The 15,300-nt window shown below is 30.6% G+C and overlaps 1 protein-coding gene and 1 long non-coding RNA gene across 3 annotated transcripts in view; one reads left to right on the top strand and one right to left on the bottom strand.

Annotated features, from left to right (window-relative positions):
* The window catches only part of LOC143202567 (uncharacterized), a 37,479-nt gene extending 35,947 nt beyond the window's left edge, over positions 1-1,532 (bottom strand). The window contains exon 1 of the long non-coding RNA XR_013007189.1: positions 1,307-1,532. This is a non-coding gene — a long non-coding RNA (uncharacterized LOC143202567). The remainder of the gene's footprint in view (positions 1-1,306) is intronic.
* Positions 1-15,300, top strand: part of ck (unconventional myosin-VIIa ck) — a 98,111-nt gene that overhangs the window by 35,835 nt on the left and 46,976 nt on the right. The window contains exon 1 of one of the 2 annotated variants that reach the window (XM_076414164.1): positions 5,968-6,104. The exons of the other annotated variant lie outside the window; for it this stretch is intronic. Within the exon in view, the coding sequence (XP_076270279.1) occupies positions 6,012-6,104 (93 nt within the window). The 5' untranslated portion in view covers positions 5,968-6,011. Of the gene's footprint in view, positions 1-5,967; positions 6,105-15,300 lie in introns of those variants that run through there. 2 annotated transcript variants of the gene reach the window in all.

The raw sequence follows: 15,300 nt of genomic DNA, 5'->3' as shown, positions 1-15,300 counted from the left end.
CTTTACAATTTTGGCATATATGAAAAAACATTGCCTAAAATGGGAATTAACGTTATAAAAAATACGTGTATATGAGTTATACAATTCACTCAAAAGCGATCTAGATGTGGTGGAACATTTGCCTCTCTTCAGCACACACAGCGTTCAACTGAAGTTCATCATCACTAAAGCGAAGAAAATAATGAATGAATTGCAAATTTCTCAAAGCAGACTAATTTTGGGGAAACAAAATTCTTGGATCACCACAACTCACCAGGTTACAGTTATGCAATTCTTGGCCAAAAACTGCACATTAATCCAAGAAATCCAAGCGATAATTTTCCGTCGTAAACGTTTCCCCACTGAAACCAATTTACTAGTTGAAGATGTTTCCTCTCCGTGGTTACCAAAAGTTACATACCCTTGATTTTGACTTCTTCTTTTAACTTTCTTTTGACGTCTAAGGTATTTAGAACAAATCCAGCAAGTGTATCGGGCGTTTTGTTTTCTTATATCAGCAAGATAACAAAAATATTATGAAAATAAGATGTTTAGGATAATCTCAATGTCCCATGGTATGTCAAAATCATGACAATCAAGACATGGAGAACAGAATCTCTGAGTTCACAATCAGCCAAAGATTAATAAAAAGCACTTTAATAATATTTTCATTCGATCCATTCCATCATGTTGTACAATTTACAACAGTACGCTGTTTGGTAATGGTTAAAGATTATCTAAAGATTTTTCCAAGTTATCTTGTCGAGAAATTAATAAAGGCCTATACCGATTCCAAGTCCGAACAATGCTTACAAAAAAAAAAGATAATTACAATACTGAACAATTACAGTGTTTCGAAAGATGTGTGTTCTGATGCTCTTTTCGGTCTCAGCTCTTATCCACCATTGATCATCAATAACGTCACTATTTAAATAAATACATTTACGATCGGAATTAGTGCAATCCATTTTAATCGTTTGCAGTAATATTCACTTTAAAATTAAACAAACGGATTTCTATTTAGATACTTTGCATTAACTTTTCAAGTTTTCTTTTGTTAAACAAATTGATGATAGTACAGAATTAAATAAATTAAAATAAATTACTTATAAACAGATTTTATTTATATATATTTGGTGTAAAACTTAAAACATACAAGTTGACATACAATTCATTTACTACTACTTGAAACAAAATAAAACAAATTGATAACATTGATAAATAAATGAATGCCGTTCAATATATATATATTATAGTTAGTTAGTCAAAAACGTGTGCTTTACCGTACCAATTCAGATGGAAAAAATGAATAAAAAGGGACACATACCGGAAACCCCTTCATGGTTAGCTGATTGTTCGATACTCTCGCTCTTTTGTTGGTGCTTCCATCTTGCCAGTCCACCGGAACTTCCGGAAACGACGACCGTGTTTCAGTGGCGTACCAACCATCCATTCATTCAATCGATCTATTGGATATTTAATCTTTTCTTCTTATCATCATTTCTTTTGTAAACATCTCGTATGTATTGTACATCGGAATGTGTGCAAGAAGATTTTCTTTATATAAATGCGTTACAATAACTAACATTTCAATATATATAAAGTCTATCCAAAGTTATTTTGTACATATGTTATCTAAATTGGTGACGGCAAAATGTCGCAATGTAGCTGTATCAACTGTGAGTTTTAGTTAAATTTGACTTTGACATACAACAAAATTCTAATCTAAATAAAATAGTGAAATAAAAATACTGTTATCAAACATAATTTATTTTTATACTATAGTATGTTAAATGTAATGCAAATAACATCGAAGGACTTAAAACTACAATTAAGTAGACAGTTATAATAGTTTGTAGGTTACGGTTGTGTTTGATTATATATACATTGAACTCTCTTCCATACCACCTATGAGTTAGAGTTATAGTCGCGTTTATAGTTGTGTCCGTATATCATACTTTCATTAGGCATAGAGCATATTTACTAGCGTTGGGAACTATCGACTGAAAACAGTCGAAACGGTCGATAGTCGCAAAACAGTCGATAGTAAAGAAAATAGCGACTGAAAATAATATTATTTTCAGTCAAATGCACGGTTGGACTGTTTTCTTTTCATTCGTGATGTCAGATGAAGATGTACGAATTCTTGTCTGTATAAAATGTGAGATAGGAAAGGACGAAGATAAATGCTTGGAGCAGTTAATTTTAAATGTCTTTATATTCTCCAATTGTGGTATAAGCGAGACAGAGATGTATATATATTCATTCACGTGATAACTTTAAAAAAGAAAAGGAAAACAAAATACTAATTTCTATTATCATGTAATAAATAATATAATTTTAAAACAAGTAGGATTACTTTTATACTGAATGTTCTGTGGATGTGTAAAAGGGGATATTCCATTCTACCACAAATACACAATAAGACCACAAATGTTTTATCGTGTTTTAATATATTAATTACTATTCTTAAATAACATAGCAATAATAAATATAAATAGTACAAGACAACTTAAATAAAACCTAAAAACTAAAGATTTTCAATAACCATAACTACTAAATAAAATGTAAACCTAATCATTGAAAAATCTAATCCATGATGAACCTAAAAATTATCGTACAATAACAACCAAACCCTTTTGAAATAAAAGTTTTATTTATTTTTGAACGGAAATATTTTAAAATTATTGTGAATATTATCATGATCAACTTTTCTCCCGGGAGGCGATTTCTTCGATCGTTAATTATTTGCCCAGATTTTGAAAAAACTGGTTCCCAGGGGACAGATGTTGCGGGTATAGAGGAATATTTTACGTGTAACTGATATAATTCAGGTAGTTTCATTTTATGGGTTTGCCAAAAATCCAATGGGTTTTCTAAACGCCCAATAAATGGAATTTCCAAATACTGCTAAATCTGTAAAGTTGCTGCAGTACTTGGAGTAATTACTTCTTTCATTCTAGCCATTTTTTTTTATCAAAATATCTCCAGGTGTCAATAAATTCTTGGTTAGTAGTTTTGTCTCGAATTTCGAGTTGTGATAACTTTTTGTATCGCCTCAGCATTATTTGCAATACCAAATCCTTTTTTAAATCTAGGATCTAAAAATGTGGATTTCCCGCATATCGTATTCATTTCTAAAATTGCCAGTCTTATTGATGACATCTAATAGACAATTTTGTCATTTTTTCCCCATTCACTTGTTAAAATCCTGGATTTGATGGAATGTTGCAGTCCTCTTATTAACCGGCATAACTCGGTGGACATTATTTCAATGGGCTTTAAAAGTTGAACACATTCTGTTAAGATGGTCCATTCATTAATAAATAAAAACTGAGGTGCTCTTCTTAATGGCCAACAAAATAAATTGTTGAATATTAAAGTTGAGTTTTCCTATCAGAAAATGTATTTATTACAAATATTTAATATACTTTATTCACCTCTTTACCGTTAATATTTTTAAAAGAAATTTTCTGTTGCGGTAAAAAATTCTTCAAATCTTTTGGATCTATGCAATTTCTGAAACCTTTGGAGCCTAATTTTAGTTTTCAAGATTTTAGGAAAAAAGTTTCGACAAACAAGACGCTTTGACAAAAGTCGTGAAAGTTTATCAAAAAAGTATTACCTATTATACCAGTCCAAAGTATTACCTATTTTGCCAGTCAAAAGTATCTTACTATTTATCATTTACAATTTAATTTTTTTTACCCTCGAAAACTAGCGTTCCAAAATGCTGCTATATAAATTTACAATATATAGTTATTCACAAGCAAACTATAAAAAAAACATAAAATCACATATATTACATAGAAATCTATATAAACATAAATTCGACGCATTACTTTCAAGGTCACGGCTAGGACGGAAGGCCAGAATGTTAAAAATCAGTCGTATGAACTAGTTGAACCGAAAATAGTAACTAAAAGTAAACGACTGAAACAGTCGATAGTAAATGGTAATAAAAACAGTCGAATCAAAAATAGCGACTGAAATAGTCGATAGTAAAAGTAGTCAATCACTGAACAGTCGATAGTCGATTTCAGTCGATTGATCCCAGCACTAATATTTACCTTTTAATCTTAGTTCTTGTGTCCTTCTGTACAGTGTTTCCTTATAAAGACATTTTGATATCAATGTATTTCTCCTTCGTTTGTTCTATTAATACCTGTATTCATCTTTCTTGATAAAAATCCTTAATGCATTTGCCATATCTGCAAAACAGTTACTATTCTTTCTCACCTAACACATTTTAACCAAATGCTCATGTATATTCTGAACAATTACACACATATCTATGTACATAAACTCTACAATAAGATTTCTTGCAGTTATCATATATTAATTTATACTCCCTCACACTCATATTATAATACTCACATTTCCTTGTTTCCATTCTCATTAACCTTGCCCTAGAAATTGGCAGCATTGAAACATATCATATTCAGAAAGTTTCATTTTAGTGAGTAAGTAAGCTGTTAATTTCCAATCTATCTAACATTTGTTTACAATTCCATTTCTGTCTTCAATGTGTCTTATCGAGTTCATCCAAACCATTCCTGTTTCCAGCACAAAGTACAATACATATGAAATGAATTATTAATCAATTTTATGACTAATAAAACCTGATCAACTGTTATTTCTATATTTACCTTTTTCATCAACTTTTGTTGTCATAACACTATTTTTATTATCATCTTGCCATGAGTGACTATTGGGTATGTTGGTCCAATTCTGAAATTATCATGTCTCAACTAAATACATAAATTGAAATAATAAATCTTCTTTTAAAATTTTTATTCTTTTAAAAGCAATATCAGGAAGTTCAATTTGACCTCTTCGCTAACAGTTTCCTTTGAAATAATTGTATTAAATTACGTTTATATTAAAAAAGTACTCATTGTTTTTATACATTTCATCTATTTAATGTCTGATAGAACTAATATCAAGCTGATCTTGATTCATCACCCGTTTCGTATGAGGACGGTTTATTTTTTGATTAACTCAATATTATATTTTCATATTTTGAGATATTTCAGTGTCCATACTATATGCCCCGCATCACGATGACATGTAGCACTTTATTTTGTAATCTCTGAAGAATGGCCATATTGGATTTGCTGGTAGTATCCCACAGTTCGATATCATGCGTCCGTCCATATGGGCATAATAATTGACTTAACATACATTAATATCATATTATCCAAAGATAATTTAGGTTTACGCCCTATAAGCCACTTTATCAGTTTAGTTCCAGTTCCAGTTTCAGTTTTAGCCCAAGTTGTTTACGCTTTATCAATACGTGTTTCTTCCAATTTAAGCGTCGATCCAGATGCATTCCCAGATATTTAACATTATCCGCTTGCGGGAGTTCATGATTACTAAGATTTACCGGAGGACAAATTCTTCTACGCAACGTGGACGTCAGGTGATGGAGCAAATTAATTTTGTTGTGAAGTAGTTGAATTATATTATTATATGGCATCATTTTTGCCAACAACAGACGCTTTTGTATCATACCATTCAGAACTTATTTTGCATGCAAAAAAGAACGAATAAACCAGCGAAATGAATGGATTTCTACCCGAAGTTGTTTTTGGCGTAACACCAAATCGGCAGCGTAACACAAAACAGATACAGTGAAATTTTTACTCGATTTCCATTACCAGCAATCACGTAAACAATAACAGATTAGAAACAGTATCGATTTCTTAATTAGGCTTAACTGTATCCGAACGACATTGTTTTCTTTAATCGTCCAGGTCGTATGCTAATCGAAGCCGATCAAAAGTCTGACCGCGAATTCCATACCGGCGTTATTTAAGAGGTCAACGATATCACGCCTATTTTGGAATGCGTTCGGTGATGATTTGATTTGTACTCAACGCAATTGTTTGGAGTTTCTTCAATTAGTCGACAATTACACACGGATTAGAACGGTCGTCGGAGTAATTGTCTCGTTGGGTTTGACAGCGGTTTATTTTGATATGACGGCGATTCTGCTGCGGGATTAGGAGAATAAAGATTCGCGAAAGATGCCCCCCACGTTGGTGGAGCCTAAATTCGATGGTGCCAGTGTGTTTAACGAAAGGATTACGTTTGGGAAGGAGGATGTAGCTCTGATGAAGGTTTGTCAGTATTTATGATTACGTATCTTAAAAATTAATGCAGTATTTTCCACAGTTAGGATAAAGAACAATTACATAATGTGTGGAAAAAATATATGTTATATTATACATCCCTGAACAAATAAATTATTGTCATCCTACAACAATGAGACATTTATTCCATTGTTTCTATATATTCTTTTTTATAGAAAATTGTTTTCTCCAGCTGCTTTTTGCTCAGATAATATTCTTCATTCAAGCATGTCAAGATGTAATTCAAAACCGAATCCATATGTATATTCATAAACATCTTAAATTATGTTTATTTCCTTTGAACAATCTCTTACATTCTGGCTTTAGCACAAGTCGTGTAATGTTAGTTTAATTTCTGATGCTTCGTATCCGTTAAACACAAAACTCTTAGACATTCTACCGAAATGCTATAAATGTAGGAAAATGATTGATTTAAGAAACTCATGATGAACAATTCCTTTCTAATTCCACGAAATACTTGGAAGTAAAAGTTCTCCGGGCTTCTATAACTATTCTTTTTGTACATTAGTGTCATACGTGAGCCACTTTTCGTCGCCTGCAGTCTTTCTTTTAAAAAATACCCGCCATTCACAAATGAAAACTCAAGCCATTATTTTTTTTCATTCTTAATTCATATGTAACCTAAATATCGACCTTCTTTTGGATTCCATTTGGTTCAGAATGATTCAAAATTGTCTTATGGTCGTTGTAAGCGTTGCCGCGAGATGTAAAAAGCTCGATTCGGAAGGCGAAAATTTCTACTGTCCACCTCGATTTTTTAAAGAATATCATTAACTTTTTCAACGATTTCCAGTCATGGTGAGGTTCATCTATAATATCGATATTTCCGGAATGAAAACGAGAAAACGAATTCAGACACTGGCGTTCGCTTAAGCACCCATCGCCATAAATAACACATATATTTCTTTTTGGAAGTAAAAAAGTCTCAATTTTCAAAGCTCAAAAACTTTTGACTGAGTAAAAGACTGACGGTATCTTCGTACCTGGTGTTTGTATGCGCAAAATATATTATTGTACTAGTTTAGTTAAACATTTTTGATATTGTACACCCTTAACATTCTATAACTGGAATGTTCTATGGATCTTTTGTCGTATTATAAAATTGCTTCATAGAATAAATATTACTAGAGACATTCACGTTTAAACTGAATCATAAAAAATTAGGAAAAACCGAAATTACTTTTTAGCCTTTAATGAATACTTATTAGTACTAGATGAAAACGTCTTTCGGTTTGATACATTTAGTTCATCATTTTTCGATATCTTATATTATCTTTAATAATATGATTGTTTCAACAGTCTCAGCAGTCTAACGTCACTGTCACTTCTTCTTTTTCTGTTTACTTATAATATCAGGAATACGTACAATAATTTCTGGATGAGTAGCCGTATTTGAACGGAACGTTCTCTTTCAAATATATGTATTTTATCACTCATCAATATTAACATAAAAATGACAAAAATTGTTGTATATAAAAAATAATTTATAAACTAAACCAGGCAGCTAGTGACAAACAAATTATAATATTTTTTTGTTTTGGCATTTTTTGTTTTAGTGATACTTCAGGCAATTCTCCTTTTTTTTTCTTTAAAGTAATACACTAAATCTGATGACGATCCTCATTCTGAACTTATCAAAGGATAGTAACGATAACTACTTGTAAATTATAAAAAAAAAATTACTTTCAATACTAATATTACTATATAAACACATAAACTAAACCAGGCAGCAGTTCAACATTTCGACAATATAATTACTATAGTGCACTGTAGGTATCAAAATATATTTTTTAGTTTGACATTTAGTAACATTTCTGGCAATTGTCCTAATTTATTTCTTGACAAATTCCCAAAAACTGATGACTATCTTCATTCTGAATATACCAAAACGGACCAACAATACTTGGTAGAGAGTCAAATATATAATCAAACAAAACAAACTAATTTCACTTTCCTACATTCTAAAATAATTTATATAGTATTTACTATTTTTATTCTGGTTTGTGGAACGGATATTAGTGGCAATTTGAATTTCAAGAAAGTTTACCAACATTTAACTAATTTAATTATTTAAATGAAATATGCTTAACACGAGATATAAGCAAATAAGTTTTTTAAAAAATGTTGATGATGTTGTTAAGGTGACCTTTTTATTAAAAAATAACTTTTGTTATAATCAGAAGATTTTATTTTAAAATATTATTCATATATGTTAACACAGTATGTTATAACACTGGAAATATTTTCCAGACAAAATTCAACTGAATAAAGATATCTCTAACTGACAAAAATATGTTGTTGCATTTTTTAGCCTTTATAATGATCGACTCTCATAAGTTTTAGCAACCTAGAAAATAACAATACACCCTTTTGATGTTAACAAATACTGCATTATTTTTGCATAGGACAGTAATATTCACACTTATAGTATTACCCCCTTCTTGTTTTTAAAATAAGATTTTACAATCCAATCTTATATTAGATCAGATAATATTTATTTTCCTTCTTTTTGAGTCACCTCTACGTCTCTAGTCTCAACCTCAATTGATTTTGCATACCGCAATAAATTGTTCTCTTGAAATGTTGATGATATTTAGTTTGACACTGAAGCCATTGTTAAGCCATGGTTCTCGCTATTTAGTATACCGACTAACGAGTAACAAACCAGAAATTATCATGGCTTACACTTTGCGATCCTCTTTTCTGTATGGTCCTCAAATATAATCACGTTTCCTAAAATCCACTCCAATCCCCAAATCCACCAAGGTAAGAAAAAAGAGCAAGTTTTCCAAAATAAGATGCGTGACTATGATTCTGATTGCCCCATGGTGTATTAAAAACAACCAAATACATCGAGAAACAAATATGCCATTGGTATCAACTTACAATCACCGAAAGCTTCAGAAAATAAACTTTCGGCATCAGTAACAACTTAAACTCCTAAAATACAAACAAGAATATATTATCAATATCAATCCATAGAATACAATATCATCCCATAAAATGATGCCAAACTGGCACACCCGAAACCAGATGGTTTTAAATTTAGATGGTCTCAATCAGTATTTATATATTGAAATTGCCAAAGTTCAACGGCACTTTTCTTTTAATTTTATAAAAACATTTCTCGCAAATTTAACATTGTTAGAACCTAATTAGATGTTTCTAATATAATAAATACCTGATTCTATTGCTTTTATTCAAAGTGATTATAATCTCAAGCGATTAAAACAATTTATAGGATATAATACGTACGAGTATAACAGGTGTTTTAATTTCACACCCAAAATATTAATAACTCCGTTTTCATAAATCTTAGTATTGTAGAAAAGAACGTAAACTAAATAATTTTTTACATATCAGCATAATAACAATTTGCTATTAATGTGTATTTATAATTAAGTATGGAAAAATATATAGTGATTGCAACAAAATGCAACTTAAGCATTACTATTTTATAAATAATAGAACAATAATTACAACACTTGAAGACATTCTACGTGAAATAATTCAATGAAAAATTTACATACAAAAAAAATATGTATTCCGTTTAAAATAAAAAATGTGTATATGTAACATTAACAAACGATTAATACTTTTGTAGTATCATCTTAATAACAGTTAATCAATTTAGTAAAAAGAGCAGTAGAGTAGGGTAATGGTCAATGCGATTTTCCCATATAGCTATGTATGTTTAATTTATATTTATGATTGCTTATAGGCAATGTCTTAGGCCTATAGGCCTATAGGAAATGTTGATTGCATTATAAGGATTAATATGAAGCACTTGGGAGGAAACTTAATCGATACAACTAAAGGGTTTAATGGTTAAACGCCGTTCTGCGATTGAAGCATATTTTTCGTTATTCAGATTCTACTCTAAATGAACCAATTACAGGACCTATACCTACTGCTTCAATGGAAGAAAATGTTCATTATGTGTTATCAAATCATCATCATTAATTATAAAGAAAAAATACATTTCCATTCTTAAGAATGCCGATTAGTACAGAAGACACGTTTTGAAGGAAAATGTTTACGGTTTAAGAAAAATTAGGCGCTAAAACAATATTGTAAATATTTTGCAGGTATTGTAATGTTATTAACCAAACTCAACTTATATATCAAGAATATTTGATCGTTCAGTTCAGTCAAAGTTATACAAAGATATATTTGTATATATCCTTGATATATTTTTCTGGAGCAAAAGCATAGCAGTTCAAGCTCTAAGACCACCGAAATATACTGACGTTGCTCTAAAATACGCATAGGCGCGAAGACGGGCTGAAGTTCGAAATTTGTGAGAACATAGGTATATCGCCCTGCTGTGATCTGAGCACTTCAGGATGTACGGCCACCGAAACAGAATTGAACTAATTCAGTTGCTCGACCGTGAACTACTGGAGTTTGAGGACACCAAAACTTGAAACCAAGCTATACCATGGATATGCGGTTAAAAGAGAAGAAAATATATTTGAGAAGATCATTAAAGGCAAACTGACGGAAAAACGTGCATTAGTCACTCACTTTTTTTACTTCAATGACAATTTTATTACAACTGAAAACTGTCCGGTACACATCTTCAACAACTACAACGTACTTCTTCAGTCATTTCTTCAAGATGGAGGTGTTATATCGCACCATTAAAACGGCACGGGTTCTACGAAATCTGGTTATCATTCATTAATGTGATTCGTCATTTTTTAGCTGCAAATTTCCATTTAAAATAAAGTAAAATAGTTTGAGGTTAATTAAAAGTTTGTGTAATAGTTCTCTACAATTACATTAGTCTTATTTATAACACTTTCAAATTGTAGCACTGTATAACATTTTTTTCAAGCGTAGAATTTATCATAAGAAAATTATTATAAGAGTTATAATTTTTATTATAGGTTGTTAAAATATAATAAATTCAATGACCTAACATCTAATTGTTATTGACAAGAGGTATATTAATATACTGAAAATAAAAATTTAAAGGTTAAATTAGCATATACGAAGATTGCTATTTATATTTCTGGTCTAATAAAAAAAACAGTGATGATCGAAATGTAGTTTATAAAAAAATATATTATTCGTGGAAGCCAATGCGTTGGAACCAAATTCCGTTACAGTTTGACACTCCAAATGAACCCCAAAATATAGGTTTTGAATGCATCAATCTCTTCTTCGGGTGTTTATTCATTTAATTTCATTCATCGATCTCGCCCTTGCAGATAGCTCATATGGGAGTCCCAATTAAAATTCTAAGAAACATGTGTCTTAAAAGATGTGTTAAAAAAGTGTTAGCTTGTTAAAAAATGCATCTACTAATGAAATCTGAAGTTAATCAGAAGTCAATGCCATTAAAATTTACAAAAAAAATCTTAACAACTTCTAGAATTACCTTCAATATAATGATATACTATGTCTCCAGAACCATATCAATTGATTACGATCTTTAAGCAAGAACAAATTTTCTTTTTCTTTACCAAACATCATATTAAATCGATATTGTAATTTCGAAAAAATAAATACCTTGTAAACAAAGGAAACTATAATCTATGTTGGGATGAAATTTTTACATATGTCGGATTTTCGTTGGAATGAAATTTTTACATATGTCGGATTTTCCTTTCACAGCCTACCTTCCGATAGAGCGTGTAAGTAAAACATTACTTTGTTTTCTCTGCAAAAAAAAAATAACTATACGTGATCATACTCTTCTTAATCGTTTTTTATCCAAGCTCTTTTATAATTCCAGTAATATGGAAACAACCGAAAGTAACACAAAACATTGTTTAACTGGTTCAAAGTAATCTCTTCGCAGCAGTGGTTTGAGTTTCGAGAAGAATCAGAAGTTATATAGTCATGGCGTAGTTTTCAATAGCAATCGTTTTTGGTCCATAATTCTGACTTCATGAATACTTAAACGAGTAGATTAACGCAAACCACTCAAATAATATTCCTTTTTGATAATTTGGCCGACAAGGAAATTAATGATGAATAATACTATAATTTTTACGTTTTACTTTTTTTTTGGTCACCGTAGAATTCTATAGGTTTTAATGACATTACTTAAAGTTCAAATAAAAAGTCTCAGCTAAAATATTTTTTTTTGTTTTATATAACACCTTTATTAGATACGTTTAGTACAATCTTAATTTACAATTAATTTATTAGTACTTTTCCTATGTACTTGGATTAATTAACAAGCAATACGAGTGCGAGAAAATACATCACAATGTATTCCTCAATTATAAAATTATAATTATTTATTAATTATTAACTTATAGCTATAGTTTACACTAATAGTACACACTAAATGTTGACACAAGTTCGTATGGTTTTGTTCGTTTCAATCTCCTGACATCCTGCGCGCTGTCCAGCAGTTTTATTGCTTCCACGTTAGTATGATTTAGTAATCTTATTTCGTGTTTCAAGGCGAAATCCTGCACAACTTCGCAAATCCATTTGATTTCCAGGTCATCGTGCAGTTCTTCATTGGTTACATAGCGATAGGCATTGGTAATCAATCGAAGAACCTTGTTTTGACAGCGCTGTATGACGAACTGATTTGAATTTTTAGTGCAACCCCATATTTGCACTCCATAGGTCCAAATTGGCTTTATAATTGTATTATAGATCAACCTCTCTGATTTTAGATTAAGTTGAGAGTATCTTCCGACTAACCAGTATAGTTGTTTTATTTTGGTTCTAACGTGTTTTGCTTTTTGTCTAACGTGATGCTTCCAATTTAATCTACCGTCAAGATGGATTCCAAGGTATTTTGCTGATTCTGCTTGAGGAATGGATAATTAACAAAATTAACCTGGACGGAAGCTAAAATAAATGAGAACGAAGATGCACTATTCTATAATAGAAAGTAAGAAAATAAACCGAAAAAAGCGTCTTTTTGTAATTCTTTCCAATGGTGTAAGCATGTGATTATGTTAAAAGCGGATAACTAGAAAATAAAGAAAATATTAATTAGACCAACGACTCTTGTCCGCTCTTGAGTGCCATAAATAAAATCGAACGTAATTGTTCAAAAATAAATCATCGTAATGGCGTTAAACAAATAACACTAAGTTAAATAATTTAGTTTTAACGGATCCTGTAGTTTACACTCCCAAAAAACTGGTTCAGAATACTTCTAAATTCGTATAATTTTTTTGAAGTATACTTCTTGAATCGTGACTCCTCCTGCGAGACGAACCGAGGTAATTATTTTATATTCGGCAAGGCAGATGATGGAGAAATAACAGGTGGCACCGTCATTAAACATCGGTGTTTTATGACTGGCTCAACTATAATTAACAGCCACGTTTTGGTACTGTGAATATTATAAAATTAGAAACGTAGAGTGAAAAAATAATAAAACGTATCGATATTTACCGTTATATATAGGAAATTATCATGTGATAGGACGCATTCCCTGCGGGGGAATAAACTAACAGAGGCTAGATTTATTAGAGAAAATGAAGAAGTTAAAGAGATAATTGGAATTGGGAAGATGGAATTTAACCAGTTTACTTTTTTTTAAATATAACATATTTAATATGTAGCTTAATACAATCTTAATTAAAAATCAGTTTATGGCTACTTTTCATTTGTATTTGAATCAATCAGTTCTGACAAACCAGTGCGGAAAAACAATTTTTTAATTTATTTTTAAAACTATATTTTACAAAAAGAAGTGGCGACTTGCTGAATCGCTGGCACATCAGTATACCTAATATAGAGGTTTAACTTAAATAGGCATAATCGAGGAAATGTTTTGCGTGGTCCATTCAATGGCGGCTCTGAGACCACTTTTTTGATTGGTTCATTTGAATTGGCTTACGAAGGCATTTAATTGGTTCATTTCTATAACGCCATTGTTGGTTTCAGTTTGTTTACGACGACACTTTTGTGTGTCTAATATAAAATACAAGTAGCATTCTTGTGTCTTAAATATAATCACTATTATTCGATTTTCATGTATCTTCATTCTCAAAAGTGTTGTGTATCCAGTGTTTGTGCGGAAATAAAAATCGGACGTAGTTTTCCTTGGAAGAAACACCCCAAGTTAGCAAGATCAAAGATTTGTGTGACTTTTACCTGATACGTATACAATTATTTATATAAAGAATTTGTGTTCATATATATTATTATTTACAGTAATATAACAGAAGAAATTATGAACATATTACCCACACTCTAAATCCAAAGTGTGTCCAAATGAGGCAATGGTAAAATTACATTGAAGGTAAATGTAATTATACTACATGAAAAGTTTTTGTTACCCTTTAAAAAGTTGTTTGTAAAGTGCCATCAATTTAAAACTTAATTATTTTGAAGGGGTTCATTTACTTGAAACAAGTGTATATTGGTCAAGATACTTATAATTAATATTTTGGCTTAAGGTTCCTTAACCGAGATAACTTTTTCAACAAGGTGAGCTTGATTTTATAAACAAGAGATTATCATGCTTGTTTTATTATATTGTTAGTAGATGCCTAAGCTGTCTTTTTAACTCCTCGATTTTACCATAATCTCACACTAGTAATTTTGAAATATATCATATGTTCAAATTTTTTGTTGCTGTTCTTTAAAGTGTTACTTTTTGGTATGTTTTCTCCATTCTGACGTATATACATACGATTTAACTGTTTTAATTATCTATTCCATCATTTTCGAAATAACATTATAAAAATAATAACTTGCCTTAATACATTCTTGTGTTGAACAAGTAGGTAAAATATTAACAGACTTTCAGCTGTGTTGCTTTGCTTTCAGTATGAGCGAACAAGAAGATTAGAAATTTTAATACATCTTATTTAGCTTTTTGATATATAATTTTTCTATTTGTACAGAATTTTATATTAATAAATGGTTTTGAAAAATTTTGATACATTTTGGTTTTATTTAAAATTTAATTGGTCAGTAGAATGTGACGTCAGAGATTAGTCACGTGATAGGTATGAAATCGTCAATCAATGAAATGCTCCCCTTATTTTCATGACAGGTGCCTGTAATGGTAATTTAAACTAACCAATGAAATTCAGCGAAATGACGTCTTTCTGCTGAAACGCAAACAATTCTTAAATTATTTATATTAAGTTAACACTCTATATATTACTCTATGGAGCATACCGCTGGTTTTATCACACGCCATTACTATAAAGTCTTGTGAGCTGGT

The sequence above is a fragment of the Rhynchophorus ferrugineus genome, unplaced genomic scaffold (assembly GCF_030347505.1).
Source record: "Rhynchophorus ferrugineus isolate W39M unplaced genomic scaffold, kcgeb_rfMv2 rfM9, whole genome shotgun sequence".
NCBI lineage: Eukaryota > Metazoa > Arthropoda > Insecta > Coleoptera > Curculionidae > Rhynchophorus > Rhynchophorus ferrugineus.
The sequence above is the reverse complement of the archived record's forward strand: the minus strand, read 5'-3'. Positions and strand labels throughout refer to the sequence as shown.